The sequence below is a fragment of the Saccoglossus kowalevskii genome, chromosome 5 (genome assembly GCF_978046115.1).
Source record: "Saccoglossus kowalevskii chromosome 5, keSacKowa6.1, whole genome shotgun sequence".
Lineage (NCBI taxonomy): Eukaryota > Metazoa > Hemichordata > Enteropneusta > Harrimaniidae > Saccoglossus > Saccoglossus kowalevskii.
In genome coordinates, this window is record NC_140645.1 from 18,803,194 (window position 1) to 18,820,815 (window position 17,622).

Here is a 17,622-nt window from a genome sequence, read left to right on the forward strand (position 1 = left end):
TTTGCTGTACTCAAATTTTACCTTAATTATAAAATTCAAAGTGTCGATTATTTTATAATTATACAAATAAAACAAAGAATGGTTGGCAAGAATGTATTTTATATCAAGTAAATAGCAGTTTTCTAAACAAGTAAACATGCTGAAAAATAACACAGCTTAAAAATGCACGACCTGTCGACTAAGTTAGGTCGGCATAACCAAAACATGAATAAAATTTTAAACAAATCAATACAAACACAAACCCTAAGAAAAATGGTAGAATTAACATCGCTGTGTAGTTAGGATGACAAAACAAACAGGCAGTGTTTGTGTAAAATAAAATAATTCAAAAATACTTTTAAACATAAATCTTCATTTCCAGTTGTATTTACAAACCGCTTGGAGAAGCGGATATATATATTTCAAAGGACACACTTCTTGTTACTTATTTATGACCTCTAAAGGTCACACATCCTGGGACTTAGTTATAACCCCTAAGGGTCGCACATCCTGGTACTTATTTATGACCTCTAAAGGTCACACATCCTGGTACTTATTTATGACCTCTAAAGGTCACACATCCTGGTACTTATTTTGACCCCTAAGGGTCGCACACCCTGGTACTTATTTAGACCCATACAGCTCATACATCCTGGTATTTATTTAGACCCACACATCCTGGTACTTTCTGTAAGAGACGAATATCTATGGGAATTTTGATATTGAAATAACTGTTAGCGAGAAGCTTACAAATCAACCAATCTAAAAATTGAATAAAGAAATTACGAACAAATAAACATCAATGTTATTTACAAAATCAAATTAGCGTTTAGAATAGGCGTGATTTTTTTATATAAAGTATTCATAAATGTTTCATACATTTCAAATGATGGTAAACAACAAATTTAACCAATCACAGACCACAGCATAGATGATTACCGCGGATGAATACCGCCAGCATTTCACGTTGAATGTGACCTTTGACCCATCGTGACAATTCCCCTGCATGGATATATTTAACATTTTAAATATTAGGTACCAAACTGTAGTGACAATATTACCATTACTTGTAATATTCGAAAAATATATCTCCAAAAGATTAGTTTGAAGGGTTTTAATTGTCATTGTGGTGATGATGAGACCTATGCTCTGAGTAAATCGGTCTTGATTGAGTAAAGGTCTGGTTCAACTAAAGAAACTTTCTTCTTATGATTTTGATGTAGCTTGATAAAAAATTTATAAATATTTATAATAAATTTGCATTCCTATACTAATCGCTTTGTATAGCGCCATCAACGGTAAAATGCTTTCCCTTGACGGTTTAAAATCATCTTAGAAAACCTGAGCCCCGACACGTAAAAATATAGCTGACACAAACAGGTATTCCTTCCAGAAGTTATGTGAAGGCAAATCTGACATGGTTTGAAATTGCAGCAGCCGTTTAACATAAACGACCGTGTACCAATCCTTTCGTTGACACGTACGCCCTTTTCTGCTTAAGGGCGATGTTCACACCGATACGCATTCTGAGCCAATGCGAAGCTACCTGATTGGTTAACCAACCCTAAAACCGAATAGTCAGACCAATCAGAGAGCAGCTTGTTGACAAGTCCTTTTCTGCTTGAGGGCGGTGTTAACACCGATACGAATTCTGAGCCAATGCGAAGCTACCTGATTGGTTAACCAACCCTAAAACCGAATATTGAGACCAATCAGAGAGCAGCTTGTTGACAGGTCTTGTTTCGATGTATAAAATTCTGCCTTGTATGTATATGCTTCGAATTAACCACGAATATTTTATGTATTCTTTCAAGTTCATTGCGTTCGCGTTCAACAGATAATAATAAAGTCATTTCGAGTTTGTTATCGACCCTGTAGCTTATAAACTTATTTAAATTAAAAGTGTCATGGTATATCCATAAACGGTGGTATAACTCCTTTGTGTAGTAGTCCTTTATAAATATACACTGCCTTCAACTAGTCACTACGATGCAAAAAATCCAAATATACTAAACAGAATCGCTGCAGTGACGTAAAAGATGTTCGTCGAAATGTGAACAGCGCCATCTACGACCGTTGTGTTTGATGCTTGTTCTTGACTACCGTCATCATGAGGATACATGCTGCCATCTACGACGTCAAGCGCGACTTCCTCAGAAGCTGTCTGGAGCGGAGACAGAACCGTCACAGTGCATCTGTATACGCCCGCGTCGTCCTCGTCCAACGACAAAATCTTCAGAGACGCTGTATTTATTATTACGTACCTAAAGAGAGAGAAAAAATGTTCAACTTCAAGGAAACTTAACATAACATAATAACTCTAAGTGCTACGTGCAATCTCATTTCGGACAACCCCTAGTCACTTGTTGTATATAAGCATGATGGGAAAAAAATCGCCGGGTTCCTATCCTAACGACTGCTGACATCATTTACAAATGCGCATGCGCATCGAATGGATAGAGAGTACCAGTAATTCAACGAAAGCACGTATGCGATTGCTAAAACAATATTTACTTGTTGTCCTCGGAGACCATAGGAACCACGCCAGTTCCTTCGCCACCTCTAGCAAGCTGGTCCCAACCGCCTTCTAACAACTCGTCCGCTTTGTACCAATCAACCACAAAACCTTCGCCAGCCTCCGGGGCACCGCTAAATTCACAATATAACGTAATATCTGATTGGCCAATAAAACCTGTCTTGTCGTTGTCGATGGTCAGAGTTAGTTCGGCATAACATAAGAAACCTGAAATACAAAAAAAAAATATGTATTAGCACGCCGCAGATCGTATTTACAACGGTTTGATAATAATATGGCGGAATCGGACGTGGCAACGAGAAAATTTGTGCAATTTAAAACTGGGAATTTGAGAACAAACAAACAGCGTAAAGTTATTCTCTATAAGATGCACGCTCTCAATTCACGTCACTTAAGGGGTCCACTCACGTGATTGGTCGACCAAAAGAATCGATTGTCTGATCCCGTGCCTGATCAAGAACTCTTCCAGTAAACCCAGTTAGTATATGCCATCAATTTTATCACACCTTGATCTACATTGCACATAACTGTTCGGACGACATACAGAATATATATCTTTTCGCACCAGGTCACGTGATATACACAAATGTAATTCCTTTATTTTCAAAATTGAACCAGCTTGTTGCAAGAAATACTATTGTTTATTCTAAACTGTATAATTCAATGTAATACCGGAACTAGTTTTCAAATGGTGGAGTGATACAACTACAGGTGAGTGAACTTGTTTTTAATACTAGTACTCCCAGTACCGTGACCAGTGTAGTTGATTTTGCTGCATTGGACATTGAGGATTACCTTTTATTTATTTAAAAAAAATACTGTTTTATAACATTCAAAATGGTGGTCCAAATCATTTTCCCCATGTCTAAAAATGTCCCTGCTTTTGAAGATGTTCTTAATTTTGTCGCCTGTGTAAAATCTAATTGTATTGTGATGCACCTTCAGGCAATTACTCCGCTGAGACTAATTTATTTGTAAGTGGGGTCATTGCCCTCGTTTCTCTTTCATGGGACAGTGACAAATGCGAACGTTATGTCGTATAACCAATGCTTATATACACAATGACGTTAAATAGCTCTTTACAATTGACAATTTAACTTTGTAGTTGAACGAGGTCATCGCTTGAAAAGTTGGCTTAACGGCTCATTCGTATTAGTCAGCTGCATGTGAATCAGATTGACGTTCCCGTCCAATTCTGTGCCTTGCCAAGATTATTGAACTGATTTTAACATTGTTCAGTATTTTATTATATTGATCTATTCGTTGTAATCTGTATTTGTAATCAGTCGGTTTTCCTATCCACGTGGTTCCATTTGATAATAATTGATTTTCCGTACAATTGCGAGATCTCGCGAGATGCATGAAAGACGCGCGTCGAACGTCTGCCGCAAAAATCGAACGATTTGATTTTGAACTCGAATTTCCTTATTTCGTAGCTCACACCGACCGGCCGATCTTCGACAGAGGAATATTGCTTCCGAATATCCTTACTTAATCGAAATTGCCTATCATCAAATGTGGACAGCACATTATTAAGCATGGAAATGTCGCCAAAATACTTTCGCGTTTGTCGAATCCCACGCAATGTTTGACGCCACTACAACGCTATGACCTTTGTTTGTCCTGTTTTTACGTTCGATTTCACGCATAACGCGTGATTCTCGCAGTGAACGGAAAATGGTCTATTCAGCTAAACATTTTATTTTTAGTTCCATGCATTTAATTTGAATAAATTTTATCACTTAAATGACTCATTCAAATGCCATTACATTAATAAAAGGGCGGTGGTCGTCGCGCCGCGTCCTGTTCGATATGGGACTCATAGCGACGTACACAACGCGTGTGAAATACATTGTTTGTTTGCATGAAATTCGAACACGCGCTGCGCGACGACCACCGCCAACGCCTGGTATGGAATCTGATAAATATATACATGTATATAGGAAGTAATTCTTAGCAATGTTGATAGGTATATCCTGGCTAATATACTGTGCCGGAAATACTTTTGTTGTATAGTTGGTGGTGTAAACACCGATAATTTAACAGCTACCTATATAACGTTTGTTGACCTCTCGTAAGAATGCCATTTACGCCCTATTTTGTACATTGCTAACACTGGTTTTCTTTTACCTTATCCGAATAGCGCATTCGGGCATATGACTTATAGCGGGGGGGGGTCGTGACCCTGAGCTCGCGCGAGAACTGAGTCCCAGACGACGATAAGAACACGCGTTAATAACGCAAAAGACTCACGGGGTAGACGATTGTTTGTAAACAATGACACGCTATAGCCATCTGACGCATGCGCAGGTAACGACTCCTCCGCTTTAACTTGTATAAATGTTGCCGTTATTTGTGTTTATTTATGCTACATTAAAGGTAGTGATATCGGGACAGGGGTCTTTATGGGGACGATCTCATTTAATATCAGTAGCTTTCCTATAATTGTGCATTGTGTTATTTTATACGGGTATGTATTTGCATCGACAGCCACGGATCGATACAAAGATGTAATGGATCCACAGTCTGACCTTGTGCAAACACCGCAAAAAAAATACGAATGGTAACTTTGGAAGTCATTACTGGATGACGAACTGAAGTGTCCTAGACTTGCTAAACAATGCGTGAAATGTACGCTATATAGCCACGCGTTCATTGAGTTCACCCAAGTGTATTTCCTAACGGGAGTTCCTCAGGGCTTCCCACGGCATACTTGTAGGCATTAAACTAGCAAGTTATGTCCATGACGCCTCGTTGACGATGAGTACGTAATGTTTTGTTGAAGGATTCTTATTGGGCGCGTTTATTTTATCGGCGGTGAGGAGGGCGTACTTGTCTTTCTTAAAATGCCGATTCCGCACAATATACGCTGTCGTCAACATTGTCAATAAAACATGTCGTTTTTATTGATTGCATTCCACCATTATCTATTAATATAAACCAACAACGATGCGAAAATCAGCCACAGTGCTTATATTAAATTCATGTCCTTGTGGGCGCTTCTCCAAGCCGAAAGCATTCGCCAGGTCACCGTGTGCATATTCGGTTCATACGGTTTGCTTGGATGTTATTCTAAACATTAGTACTGGTGTTTACTGCGAGGTTGCGTAATATTATATTATTGCCTGAATGGTGCGGGGTGTGCTTCATCACAACATATGTGAATAAAGAGAGATCGAATGGTAATAAAAACCGTTTTCGATTGTCCACTCTATCTCGCTATATATATATATATATATATATATATATGCAGTCGTCCCATGCATTATAATACTAGTACCGGCATGAACCCAGTTCCCGTTTTAGACGATATAGCCATAGAACGTTTTTTTTTTAACAATGGACTATTTTGCATTTGAATGCAGGATCCAGCTTGGGCCCGGCAAATCCATCTCTTTTCAATCGACATCGTACCCTGGACACGTACGAACCAAAATATTTAGAATGTTACGGCTCTATGTAGTGTCACCGCCTCGCCCATATAGCATCGATTACGAAGTCATTATTATTAATACCGGTAAATCGTAGAAAAAATGACAAACTCTTACCTGATGACAATATACACAGAAAACAGATCAGCGACATATGTGACAAAAATGACAACATTTTAGCGATTTTCCCAAAACACTCTTGCCCTCTCGGCGTATGGATGTAATCGAAATTTCCGACGACTCGAGGACGCTCGGGTATTCACGAATAGGTTATTCTGACCGAAGATATCCGAAGTTAGCGGTTCAGAGTCGCAGGAATCTGTGTTCACTCTTGATCCCCCATACACTGGCAGTTCTCTCCGTATTCTCGCTGTTACAATGCGTGTACAGAACGACCTTTGTTGACAAACTATCCCAGAATGCAAAGCTGTGACAGACAGCCCTGTGTATGACTCCCCCGCACGACGCGCCCATTTTGGTCCCTCGTCCATTGTTCCACTGAAACGCCATTCGCCTTTCATTTCGTAAAGCGATTTCTTTCATTGTTGGATCATAAAAGGGTGTAAGTCAGGTAATTTATTTGCTGATCCCTTCTGTGTGACCCCCAATTTAAGGCATGGCAGACGACGCTGCATTCTTCCATTAGTCAGCATCAACATTTTTATAATTTAAGCAAATAACACCGAATAAACGGCAAGGTAAAGACTATGTCTAATTATAGTAAATACGTACTGCGTGCGTGACTCGAACCGGCGCTCGCGTACGGCACCTAATCGCCTAGCTTCACGCCACTACACGTCTTCCCCTCGGCCACCGGGCATCCCCAAAAAAGGATGCTTAATAACCGAGCTTATTACGTGCAGAGAACGTGAAACCCGTCCACGCGATACGCGCCACACAGCATGGCCAGAATGCGGCAAAGGCCTTCAGATCTGGCTGTAGTAGGATGGTGAAAGTAATGGTACAGCATTTTAACAGTGAATAAGTACTGAGAAATAATTTTTAAACTCATAGTTGCTGTCGACATAGGAAGTAAAGTAAGCAAATAACACCGAATAAACGGCAAGGTAAAGACTATGTCTAATTATAGTAAATACGTACTGCGTGCGTGACTCGAACCGGCGCTCGCGTACGGCACCTAATCGCCTAGCTTCACGCCACTACACGTCTTCCCCTCGGCCACCGGGCATCCCCAAAAAAGGATGCTTAATAACCGAGCTTATTACGTGCAGAGAACGTGAAACCCGTCCACGCGATACGCGCCACACAGCATGGCCAGAATGCGGCAAAGGCCTTCAGATCTGGCTGTAGTAGGATGGTGAAAGTAATGGTACAGCATTTTAACAGTGAATAAGTACTGAGAAATAATTTTTAAACTCATAGTTGCTGTCGACATAGGAAGTAAAGTAAGCAAATAACACCGAATAAACGGCAAGGTAAAGACTATGTCTAATTATAGTAAATACGTACTGCGTGCGTGACTCGAACCGGCGCTCGCGTACGGCACCTAATCGCCTAGCTTCACGCCACTACACGTCTTCCCCTCGGCCACCGGGCATCCCCAAAAAAGGATGCTTAATAACCGAGCTTATTACGTGCAGAGAACGTGAAACCCGTCCACGCGATACGCGCCACACAGCATGGCCAGAATGCGGCAAAGGCCTTCAGATCTGGCTGTAGTAGGATGGTGAAAGTAATGGTACAGCATTTTAACAGTGAATAAGTACTGAGAAATAATTTTTAAACTCATAGTTGCTGTCGACATAGGAAGTAAAGTAAGCAAATAACACCGAATAAACGGCAAGGTAAAGACTATGTCTAATTATAGTAAATACGTACTGCGTGCGTGACTCGAACCGGCGCTCGCGTACGGCACCTAATCGCCTAGCTTCACGCCACTACACGTCTTCCCCTCGGCCACCGGGCATCCCCAAAAAAGGATGCTTAATAACCGAGCTTATTACGTGCAGAGAACGTGAAACCCGTCCACGCGATACGCGCCACACAGCATGGCCAGAATGCGGCAAAGGCCTTCAGATCTGGCTGTAGTAGGATGGTGAAAGTAATGGTACAGCATTTTAACAGTGAATAAGTACTGAGAAATAATTTTTAAACTCATAGTTGCTGTCGACATAGGAAGTAAAGTAAGCAAATAACACCGAATAAACGGCAAGGTAAAGACTATGTCTAATTATAGTAAATACGTACTGCGTGCGTGACTCGAACCGGCGCTCGCGTACGGCACCTAATCGCCTAGCTTCACGCCACTACACGTCTTCCCCTCGGCCACCGGGCATCCCCAAAAAAGGATGCTTAATAACCGAGCTTATTACGTGCAGAGAACGTGAAACCCGTCCACGCGATACGCGCCACACAGCATGGCCAGAATGCGGCAAAGGCCTTCAGATCTGGCTGTAGTAGGATGGTGAAAGTAATGGTACAGCATTTTAACAGTGAATAAGTACTGAGAAATAATTTTTAAACTCATAGTTGCTGTCGACATAGGAAGTAAAGTAAGCAAATAACACCGAATAAACGGCAAGGTAAAGACTATGTCTAATTATAGTAAATACGTACTGCGTGCGTGACTCGAACCGGCGCTCGCGTACGGCACCTAATCGCCTAGCTTCACGCCACTACACGTCTTCCCCTCGGCCACCGGGCATCCCCAAAAAAGGATGCTTAATAACCGAGCTTATTACGTGCAGAGAACGTGAAACCCGTCCACGCGATACGCGCCACACAGCATGGCCAGAATGCGGCAAAGGCCTTCAGATCTGGCTGTAGTAGGATGGTGAAAGTAATGGTACAGCATTTTAACAGTGAATAAGTACTGAGAAATAATTTTTAAACTCATAGTTGCTGTCGACATAGGAAGTAAAGTAAGCAAATAACACCGAATAAACGGCAAGGTAAAGACTATGTCTAATTATAGTAAATACGTACTGCGTGCGTGACTCGAACCGGCGCTCGCGTACGGCACCTAATCGCCTAGCTTCACGCCACTACACGTCTTCCCCTCGGCCACCGGGCATCCCCAAAAAAGGATGCTTAATAACCGAGCTTATTACGTGCAGAGAACGTGAAACCCGTCCACGCGATACGCGCCACACAGCATGGCCAGAATGCGGCAAAGGCCTTCAGATCTGGCTGTAGTAGGATGGTGAAAGTAATGGTACAGCATTTTAACAGTGAATAAGTACTGAGAAATAATTTTTAAACTCATAGTTGCTGTCGACATAGGAAGTAAAGTAAGCAAATAACACCGAATAAACGGCAAGGTAAAGACTATGTCTAATTATAGTAAATACGTACTGCGTGCGTGACTCGAACCGGCGCTCGCGTACGGCACCTAATCGCCTAGCTTCACGCCACTACACGTCTTCCCCTCGGCCACCGGGCATCCCCAAAAAAGGATGCTTAATAACCGAGCTTATTACGTGCAGAGAACGTGAAACCCGTCCACGCGATACGCGCCACACAGCATGGCCAGAATGCGGCAAAGGCCTTCATAATATAATATAAAATAATATTTTATTGTCATTTTTTTTTATAATTTACATGTTTCTTGTTTACGTGATACAGATGATAATTTACTGTAGAATACTTTATTTCTGCTTGGAGTTTATTTTCGCTATTTTTCACTGAAAGGATGGTTCAGTGAAAATAAAATCCAGCGAATATACTTTTTTTTTCTTATATTTCACATTCAACTCATCAAAAATCAGTGAAAATAAATTCGATACAAAACACTCAAAAAGCATTTTCAGTAATTTCAGCTAAAATAAAGTATTTTACAGTATGTTATGAAACCAACATTGTGTGGTTCCATTGCCAATTGCATTAATGATGTTACCAGTCACAACAAATAATCGAAGTATGTTACTTTCCATATGATTGGCTCATTCTCAGACAAATGCGGTATTTTGCCACCGCATTCTTCTTGGGGTAACCGTGTTCAAAGAAAAACATCCACCCACATAACTGAAGCATTCCGTAGCCCTAATCCACCATTCCAACGCAAGCACCAGTACTTATTGACTGTTTATAATACATAATAGCCTGAAATGTAGGCGTGAATGGCGCCCTCGTCGGCCGAACGGCATCAGACCTCACTGTGTTGGAGTTGGAGCACCGCGGAGGGCGCAACTCGCGCAACCTTGTCAGGCTAAATACAAAAGTACTCCAGATCCCGGAGTTTGTACAGGCTAATCACGTACATAACGAATGCGTACACGTATTTCGGGCTTTGTTTTATCACTCACATAATATTTACATGATAAAGATAACATCGGCGAAAGAAGTTTCGATGAATAATCAGCTACATTTTTAATGTGGCAATTAATCACTGAATCACTGGTTTTGAATTTCACTGTTCTCATTGATAAGTAATATCTGCTAAATTAAATGCAAGTGAACATGAGAAATAAAAGTCTGTGAATTTAAAACCCAGAAATATTGCTCCAATCATAGTGAAAATAAATTTATAGTATAATTTTATAGTATAATGATGGCTCTGGATAATTGCAGGTAAATGTATTTCCGAGGTGTTTAAAGAACGTCAAATTATCAACAATACGGTTACCTTGGCAACGTAATTACAAGTGGAATATAATTATATTAATAATAAATTAACTCATAATATGATTCTCACTCGCTTCCGTGTCTGCAAATTAAAATACGACGAACCATCTGTTACCACGGAATATCACGGGTGGTCATCGATACTGATGGCGATAGGACAACGTTGTGAAACAAAAAAGGTAGCTGCCTGGATGACTGTTTAATGTTGTGCATTGTAATCATGTGAGTGAAATCACGGATTTGCTCACAGATGACGTCAACTATGGTTAAATTATATTATAGTGGTTGTGCCAATTCACAGTGTGCAAAAGATGCAAAAGCGATTGTGTAAATCTCTGTGTTTCAGTTCCTCGCTAAACGATTGCTTTTTACGCGTATGACATTGACACCTGTGTATGACACCCACCTCCCATTCTCTAATTCACACCGTGTTCGCACACCATATTAGATAATGTATTCGCCAAATGTAACATTCGTACGTAACTCTTGTTAAGTGAGCTGCCAGACGTGTCTTTGTGCGTCCGGCTGTTCCCATGACAACATCTGGCAACTGTGTGTGGAATTAGTCGTTGTCGATAGTACTGCATGAATATTATGCGTACATCCACTGTAGTATAGTGATTAATCGGACGTCGTTTTAAAAAAAAAATGCGGTAAAACAATAGCATAGTTTTAGAACGATTACGTATTGTTCTTCTCATCTCTGCGTGCATTGTTGAAAAGTTGAATATAATTATCCACTGAAAAAAACAAGGATCCGTTTTCACTTATTTGGCAAATACTAGTAGTTAAAAGACGGTGGTCGTCGCGCTGCGCATGTCCGACATTTGTGTTGATAAACATTGATCTTCCCACAATCCAATGCGCTCTTCTGGTGGAAATCACAAGTATGAGGTTTGACCTGGGTGCGACTTGCACTGATTACCCCCGGTGACTCCTTCCATACCTTCCAATCACCTAAACAAATACCTAATTAAAGCTAGGTAACCTTCTAGTTTGTACTCGTAGATCTGCGCAACAGTCAAAGTCGCCATTTTTGTTTATACGAGACCCATATATCTCGCGCATGCGTGACGCGACGACTACCGCCCTTTAAACTTCAACATGTAAAGGGTGTGATTGTTTCCTCGAAACAATGAACTTGTAACTATGTTGTTCGTTGCACGCCACTGAGTACATACAAAATAGCCAGTATTTCGGTCGTCCTTAAAGCCGATAAGGGGTGGTCGTAAAAAACGACCATACTCTCATTACATCCAAGGAGCTTAACATTATGTACATCTGACATAAGCCAGACACGTGTTCACGGGTTCGTGACGATGTTGTTATAAAAAACTTGTAAACGTGTTTTTATTTTATTTTATTTGTTATAATTTTATTTCTGTAACGTTCTCAGTGTGGATGCGTTTTCCAAATTCATACCCTCATTTCACGACTGTCTAACGGTCAATGAAGTAAAAGATAGTGTATGATGAAAATAAATAATTAAAAATATATTAAATAATGAGAAAAAATAAAGTAGGACCTTTTTTAAATTCATTGCCCCAAACGATTTCTGAAAATCGTGTTGTCAGAAAGCAGGTATTGCATATCGTAGTATGACAACAAATCCGTCTTGTTGATAGGCTGTGGCGTGACTAAGAACAAGGAATTCGCTCCACAGAGCGCGGTGACAGCAGAAAACAAGGTGTTCGCATATTTCAAATATTCGGAAATGAAATTAAGCCCATAGTTGATTCGTGGAACAAACATCGCAGTAATACATATGCATATTTTACAGTGCTCTGAGAGTGAAATGTTATTAGGGGTTTGTCGTCATGAAATCAGACACTAAACGGTGACAGACAGTTCGGAAACTGTCACTCATTCACGTTGTATCCGGGCAAGTTAACACTCCATTACAGACAATAGACCCGACACATTCCTACCTGATGATGTCACGTGCTATTAATAGACCAGCCGAGGTATTTGCGAGAATAGATATGACCTCAAAGCCCAGCGACGTGTTGACACCTGCTACCAATACGGACGTGAAAATATGTCGAGGATAGTATCCCGAATTAATTAACTCAACATATGTTCGGAAATTTTAATTAAACAAAACAAAACAGAACGTGAACCCTGGATTCCACGCAAAGTGACATGTTCATTTCACTGATACATGGTGATTGAAGGTTCGGCTAGCCTCCTAATCGGTCTTTCTTTTTAAATTGAATATTAAAACATGGTTGCCAGTACAAAATTACGGCGTGGTGACGTCTTCCGTCTTTTCGTTGCTCAACTACAGTGTCGAATTTAACACTCCCTTCGATTTATTATGTAATTATCTCTCCACTTTCTGTACATGTATTTTTTAATGTCGGTCTCACGGCATTTAGTATAATATTATATGAATAAACGTTTTTATATTTACCTTCAATTTATAAACAACTTCATAAGGCCATGAATACGCAATATGGTCTAATGTAAACAATATTTATCATGATAATTAGTCTAAATATTTACCGATCAATCATGTTTTATGACATGTGGATTCTGCTAAAAATATTTCGATGTTGGTGGTAGTTGAATACAGCGCCCTCAACGTGATTGGCAGATTATCATGGCCATAGCGGTATCAGTGAGGATTCCCATGGCCCCAGAAAATTCTCTGTATTTCCGTGATAAAATGTCGTTCATTTATTACTTGTCAGAACACGCGTGTTGCCAGTATTAATAGGTACGTACATTGTAGTGAATGAAAAACACCTTCAGTTTTGCAAAATAATGATTTTGGAGCAGCCGGCTCCGTATAGTAGGTGGCGGCATGTGGAGGTTCAACTCAACTTGAATTTACGCAAGCTGCGAAGAATGAGGAATTATATACGTCTCGTGGATTAACATATAATTGCTATATGTTAATTGCTATCAGTTAAAGCGGGGGAGTCGTCACCTGCACATGCCTCAGATGGCCATAGCGTGTCACTGTTTACTAACAAGCCTCTACCCACGAGCCTTTGCGTTTTAGCGTGTGTTATCGTCGCTTGGGACTCAATTCCCGCGCGTGCGCAGGTGACGACCCTCCCGCTTTAAATAAGTAATCTTGCTTATAATTGCGTGAAGTCTCGTACATACGAAGTCTATAGCAGCAAATTACACGTACATGTATATGTATTGTATTTTTTTGTATTCATCAACGACAATGGCCATTGTAAAAGGGAACTCGGGTAATGAACGTGGTAGGTTTGTGTACCAAGGCAGGTGGTGTATAGCAACCACCGCATTCTATATTTGTGTCATTTATCATTTCGATTATTCAAAATAGATTATAGAATAATGGCGTTTCGTGAAAGACAGCGAGTGTCGTGCGGAATCGGACGCCATGTAGTCCGATTTCTTTGTTTTCACTTCATAGCTCTGTTGATACTTTGGTATAATACGTGTTTACACCAACTGTGACAGACCATGCGCCAAGCGTGGAAATCGTTTGACCGTTTACACTGTTCTATTTTTGGCGTCGTTGGACGAGGATGTATGTATGTACATATCAGAACTCCCCGCATTAATTTTACTTCCTGAATGACAAATTGTGATGTTCGTGATACAATCAAGTTCATATAATGTGTACAGTTATATAAGCTGTACGATATAATTCTACCAGATATAATCAAGTTCATATAATGTGTACAGTGAGATAAGCTGTACGATATAATTCTACGCGATATAATCAAGTTCATATAATGTGTACAGTGAGATAAGCTGTACGATATAATTCTACGCGATATAATCAAGTTCATATAAAGTGTACAGTGATATAAGCTGTACGATATAATTCTACGCGATATAATCAAGTTCATATAAAGTGTACAGTGATATAAGCTGTACGATATAATTCTACGCGATATAATCAAGTTCATATAATGTGTACAGTGAGATAAGCTGTACGATATAATTCTACCAGATATAATCAAGTTCATATAAAGTGTACAGTGATATAAGCTGTACGATATAATTCCACGCGATATAATCAAGTTCATATAAAGTGTACAGTAATATAAGCTGTACGATATAATTCTACGCGATATAATCAAGTTCATATGTGTACAGTGAGATAAGCTGTACGATATAATTCTACCAGATATAATCAAGTTCATATAAAGTGTACAGTGATATAAGCTACACGATATAATTCTACGCGATATAATCAAGTTCATATAAAGTGTACAGTGATATAAGCTGTACGATATAATTCTACGCGATATAATCAAGTTCGTATAATGTGTACAGTGAGATAAGCTGTACGATATAATTCTACGCGATATAATCAAGTTCATATAAAGTGTACAGTGATATAAGCTGTACGATATAATTCTACGCGATATAATCAAGTTCATATAACGTTTACAGTGATATAAGCTGTATGATATAATTCTACACGATATAATCAAGTTCATATAAAGTGTACAGTGATATAAGCTGTACGATATAATTCTACGCAATATAATCAAGTTCATATAAAGTGTACAGTTATATAAGCTGTACGATATAATTCTACCAGATATAATCAAGTTCATATAAAGTGTACAGTGATATAAGCTGTACGATATAATTCCACGCGATATAATCAAGTTCATATAAAGTGTACAGTGATGTAAGCTGTACGATATAATTCTACGCGATATAATCAAGTTCATATAATGTGTACAGTGAGATAAGCTGTACGATATAATTCTACGCGATATAATCAAGTTCATATAAAGTGTACAGTGATATAAGCTGCACGATATAATTCTACGCGATATAATCAAGTTCATATAAAGTGTACAGTGATATAAGCTGTACGATATAATTCTACGCGATATAATCAAGTTCATATAAAGTGTACAGTGATATAAGCTGTACGATATAATTCTACGCGATATAATCAAGTTCATATAAAGTGTACAGTGTTATAAGCTGTACGATATAATTCTACGCGATATAATCAAGTTCATATAAAGTGTACAGTGATATAAGCTGTACGATATAATTCTACGCGATATAATCAAGTTCAAATGTGTACAGTGAGATAAGCTGTACGATATAATTCTACGCGATATAATCAAGTTCATATAAAGTGTACAGTGATATAAGCTGTACGATATAATTCTACGCGATATAATCAAGTTCGTATAATGTGTACAGTGAGATAAGCTGTACGATATAATTCTACGCGATATAATCAAGTTCATATAATGTGTACAGTGATATAAGCTGTACGATACTACGCGATATAATCAAGTTCATATAAAGTGTACAGTGATATAAGCTGTACGATATAATTCTACGCGATATAATCAAGTTCATATAAAGTGTACAGTGATATAAGTTGTACGATATAATTCTACGCGATATAATCAAGTTCATATAAAGTGTACAGTGATATGAGCTGTACGATATAATTCTACCCGATATAATCAAGTTCATATAAAATGGACAGTGATATAAGCTGTACGATATAATTCTACGCGATATAATCAAGTTCATATAAAATGGACAGTGATATAAGTTGTACGATATAATTCTACGCGATATAATCAAGTTCATATAAAGTGTACAGTGATATAAGTTGTACGATATAATTCTACGCGATATAATTAAGTTCATATAAAGTGTACAGTGATATGAGCTGTACGATATAATTCTACCCGATATAATCAAGTTCATATAAAGTGTACAGTGATGTAAGCTGTACGATATAATTCTACGCGATATAATTAAGTTCATATAAAGTGTACAGTGATATAAGCTGTACGATATAATTCTACCCGATATAATCAAGTTCATATAAAGTGTACAGTGATGTAAGCTGTACGATATAATTCTACGCGATATAATTAAGTTCATATAAAGTGTACAGTGATATGAGCTGTACGATATAATTCTACCCGATATAATCAAGTTCATATAAAATGTACAGTGATATGAGCTGTACGATATAATTCTACCCGATATAATTAAGTTCATATAAAGTGTACAGTGATATGAGCTGTACGATATAATTCTACGCGATATAATCAAGTTCATATAAAGTGTACAGTGATGTAAGCTGTACGATATAATTCTACGCGATATAATCAAGTTCAAGATGTTTTCAATACAAATACGTTCCTAATAACACAGAATTATAGTAGTAATTATAGAATTATAGTCTCTCAAGAGGGCGCAGTAGACATAATCTTCTGTGCGGTGTTTACCTATGTTTATACTCTACCAATTTCATACCGGTAGTTTTCTTAATGAAACTCATTGAACTTTTTTTGATAAGGTTTTTTCATGGAATTGGTGAAAGGCGTTTCTCAATTAATCCACTGAATGAATGAGACAAATTGGCGCCAACAATCCCGATCGTCATGTCAATTCATGGAGTTTTAAATATCGTCACGTAATTCCAAATTAAAAGTCTATTTTCCTAATGAAAACCTTTAACCATCATGCATTGGTCTTAATGCAAAATAGTTGATTCATATTTTTAATTCAAGCGAAAAATGTAACAGTTAAATATAAACACAAACATGCATTTAAAAAAAAAAACATTATTTCTTACTGTAATTCACATTTTTAAACATAATTCAGATTTGATACTACCTAATATCACGAAGGTGTATTTTTCTAAATACAAAAATAAAAACAAAACAAAATATACTTAAGTTCATCGCTTTTTCAAGAGCGATGTAACTGCGCATGTCTGAAGAATGGTAGACGTTATACGGTTATATGATGAATTATCGACCCCAGTTGGTTGTGATTGCTCGACGCCGAAGGAAGAGACCAACAACAGTCACATGGGGAAAGATAATTTTGACATTGGCCAAAGCCAAGGCCAGTAACTGATTTATTATTCCGAAATAGAAAAAAGAATCAGTAAGTAAACTGTGAATCGAAATAAAAAAAAAATGTTGGAAAGTGTCGCTTTTTGTTATGATCTGCACTCACACACTGGAGGAAATTAGAGACAATAACTTGATGCGAGGTCATAATTAAAGCGAACCTAAATGCGGCCTTAATTTATAGTTGTGTATATTCTAAACTGTATTCGAAATAATATTGCAGTGGTTTAATTTTGTTTTAATT

At 38.5% G+C, this 17,622-nt stretch overlaps 1 protein-coding gene across 1 annotated transcript; it reads right to left on the reverse strand.

Moving 5' to 3' along the window:
• Positions 1 to 1,698: 1,698 nt before the first annotated feature.
• On the reverse strand, positions 1,699 to 6,316 carry LOC100373272 (uncharacterized). The gene is made up of 3 exons (XM_002737247.3): positions 6,064 to 6,316; positions 2,494 to 2,722; positions 1,699 to 2,243 (listed from the first exon to the last, which is right to left on the reverse strand). The coding sequence occupies exons 1-3, from the start codon at positions 6,119 to 6,121 to the stop codon at positions 1,964 to 1,966; spliced, it is 567 nt and encodes a 188-aa protein (XP_002737293.1). The 5' UTR covers positions 6,122 to 6,316; the 3' UTR covers positions 1,699 to 1,963.
• Between the last annotated feature and the right edge of the window lie 11,306 nt (positions 6,317 to 17,622).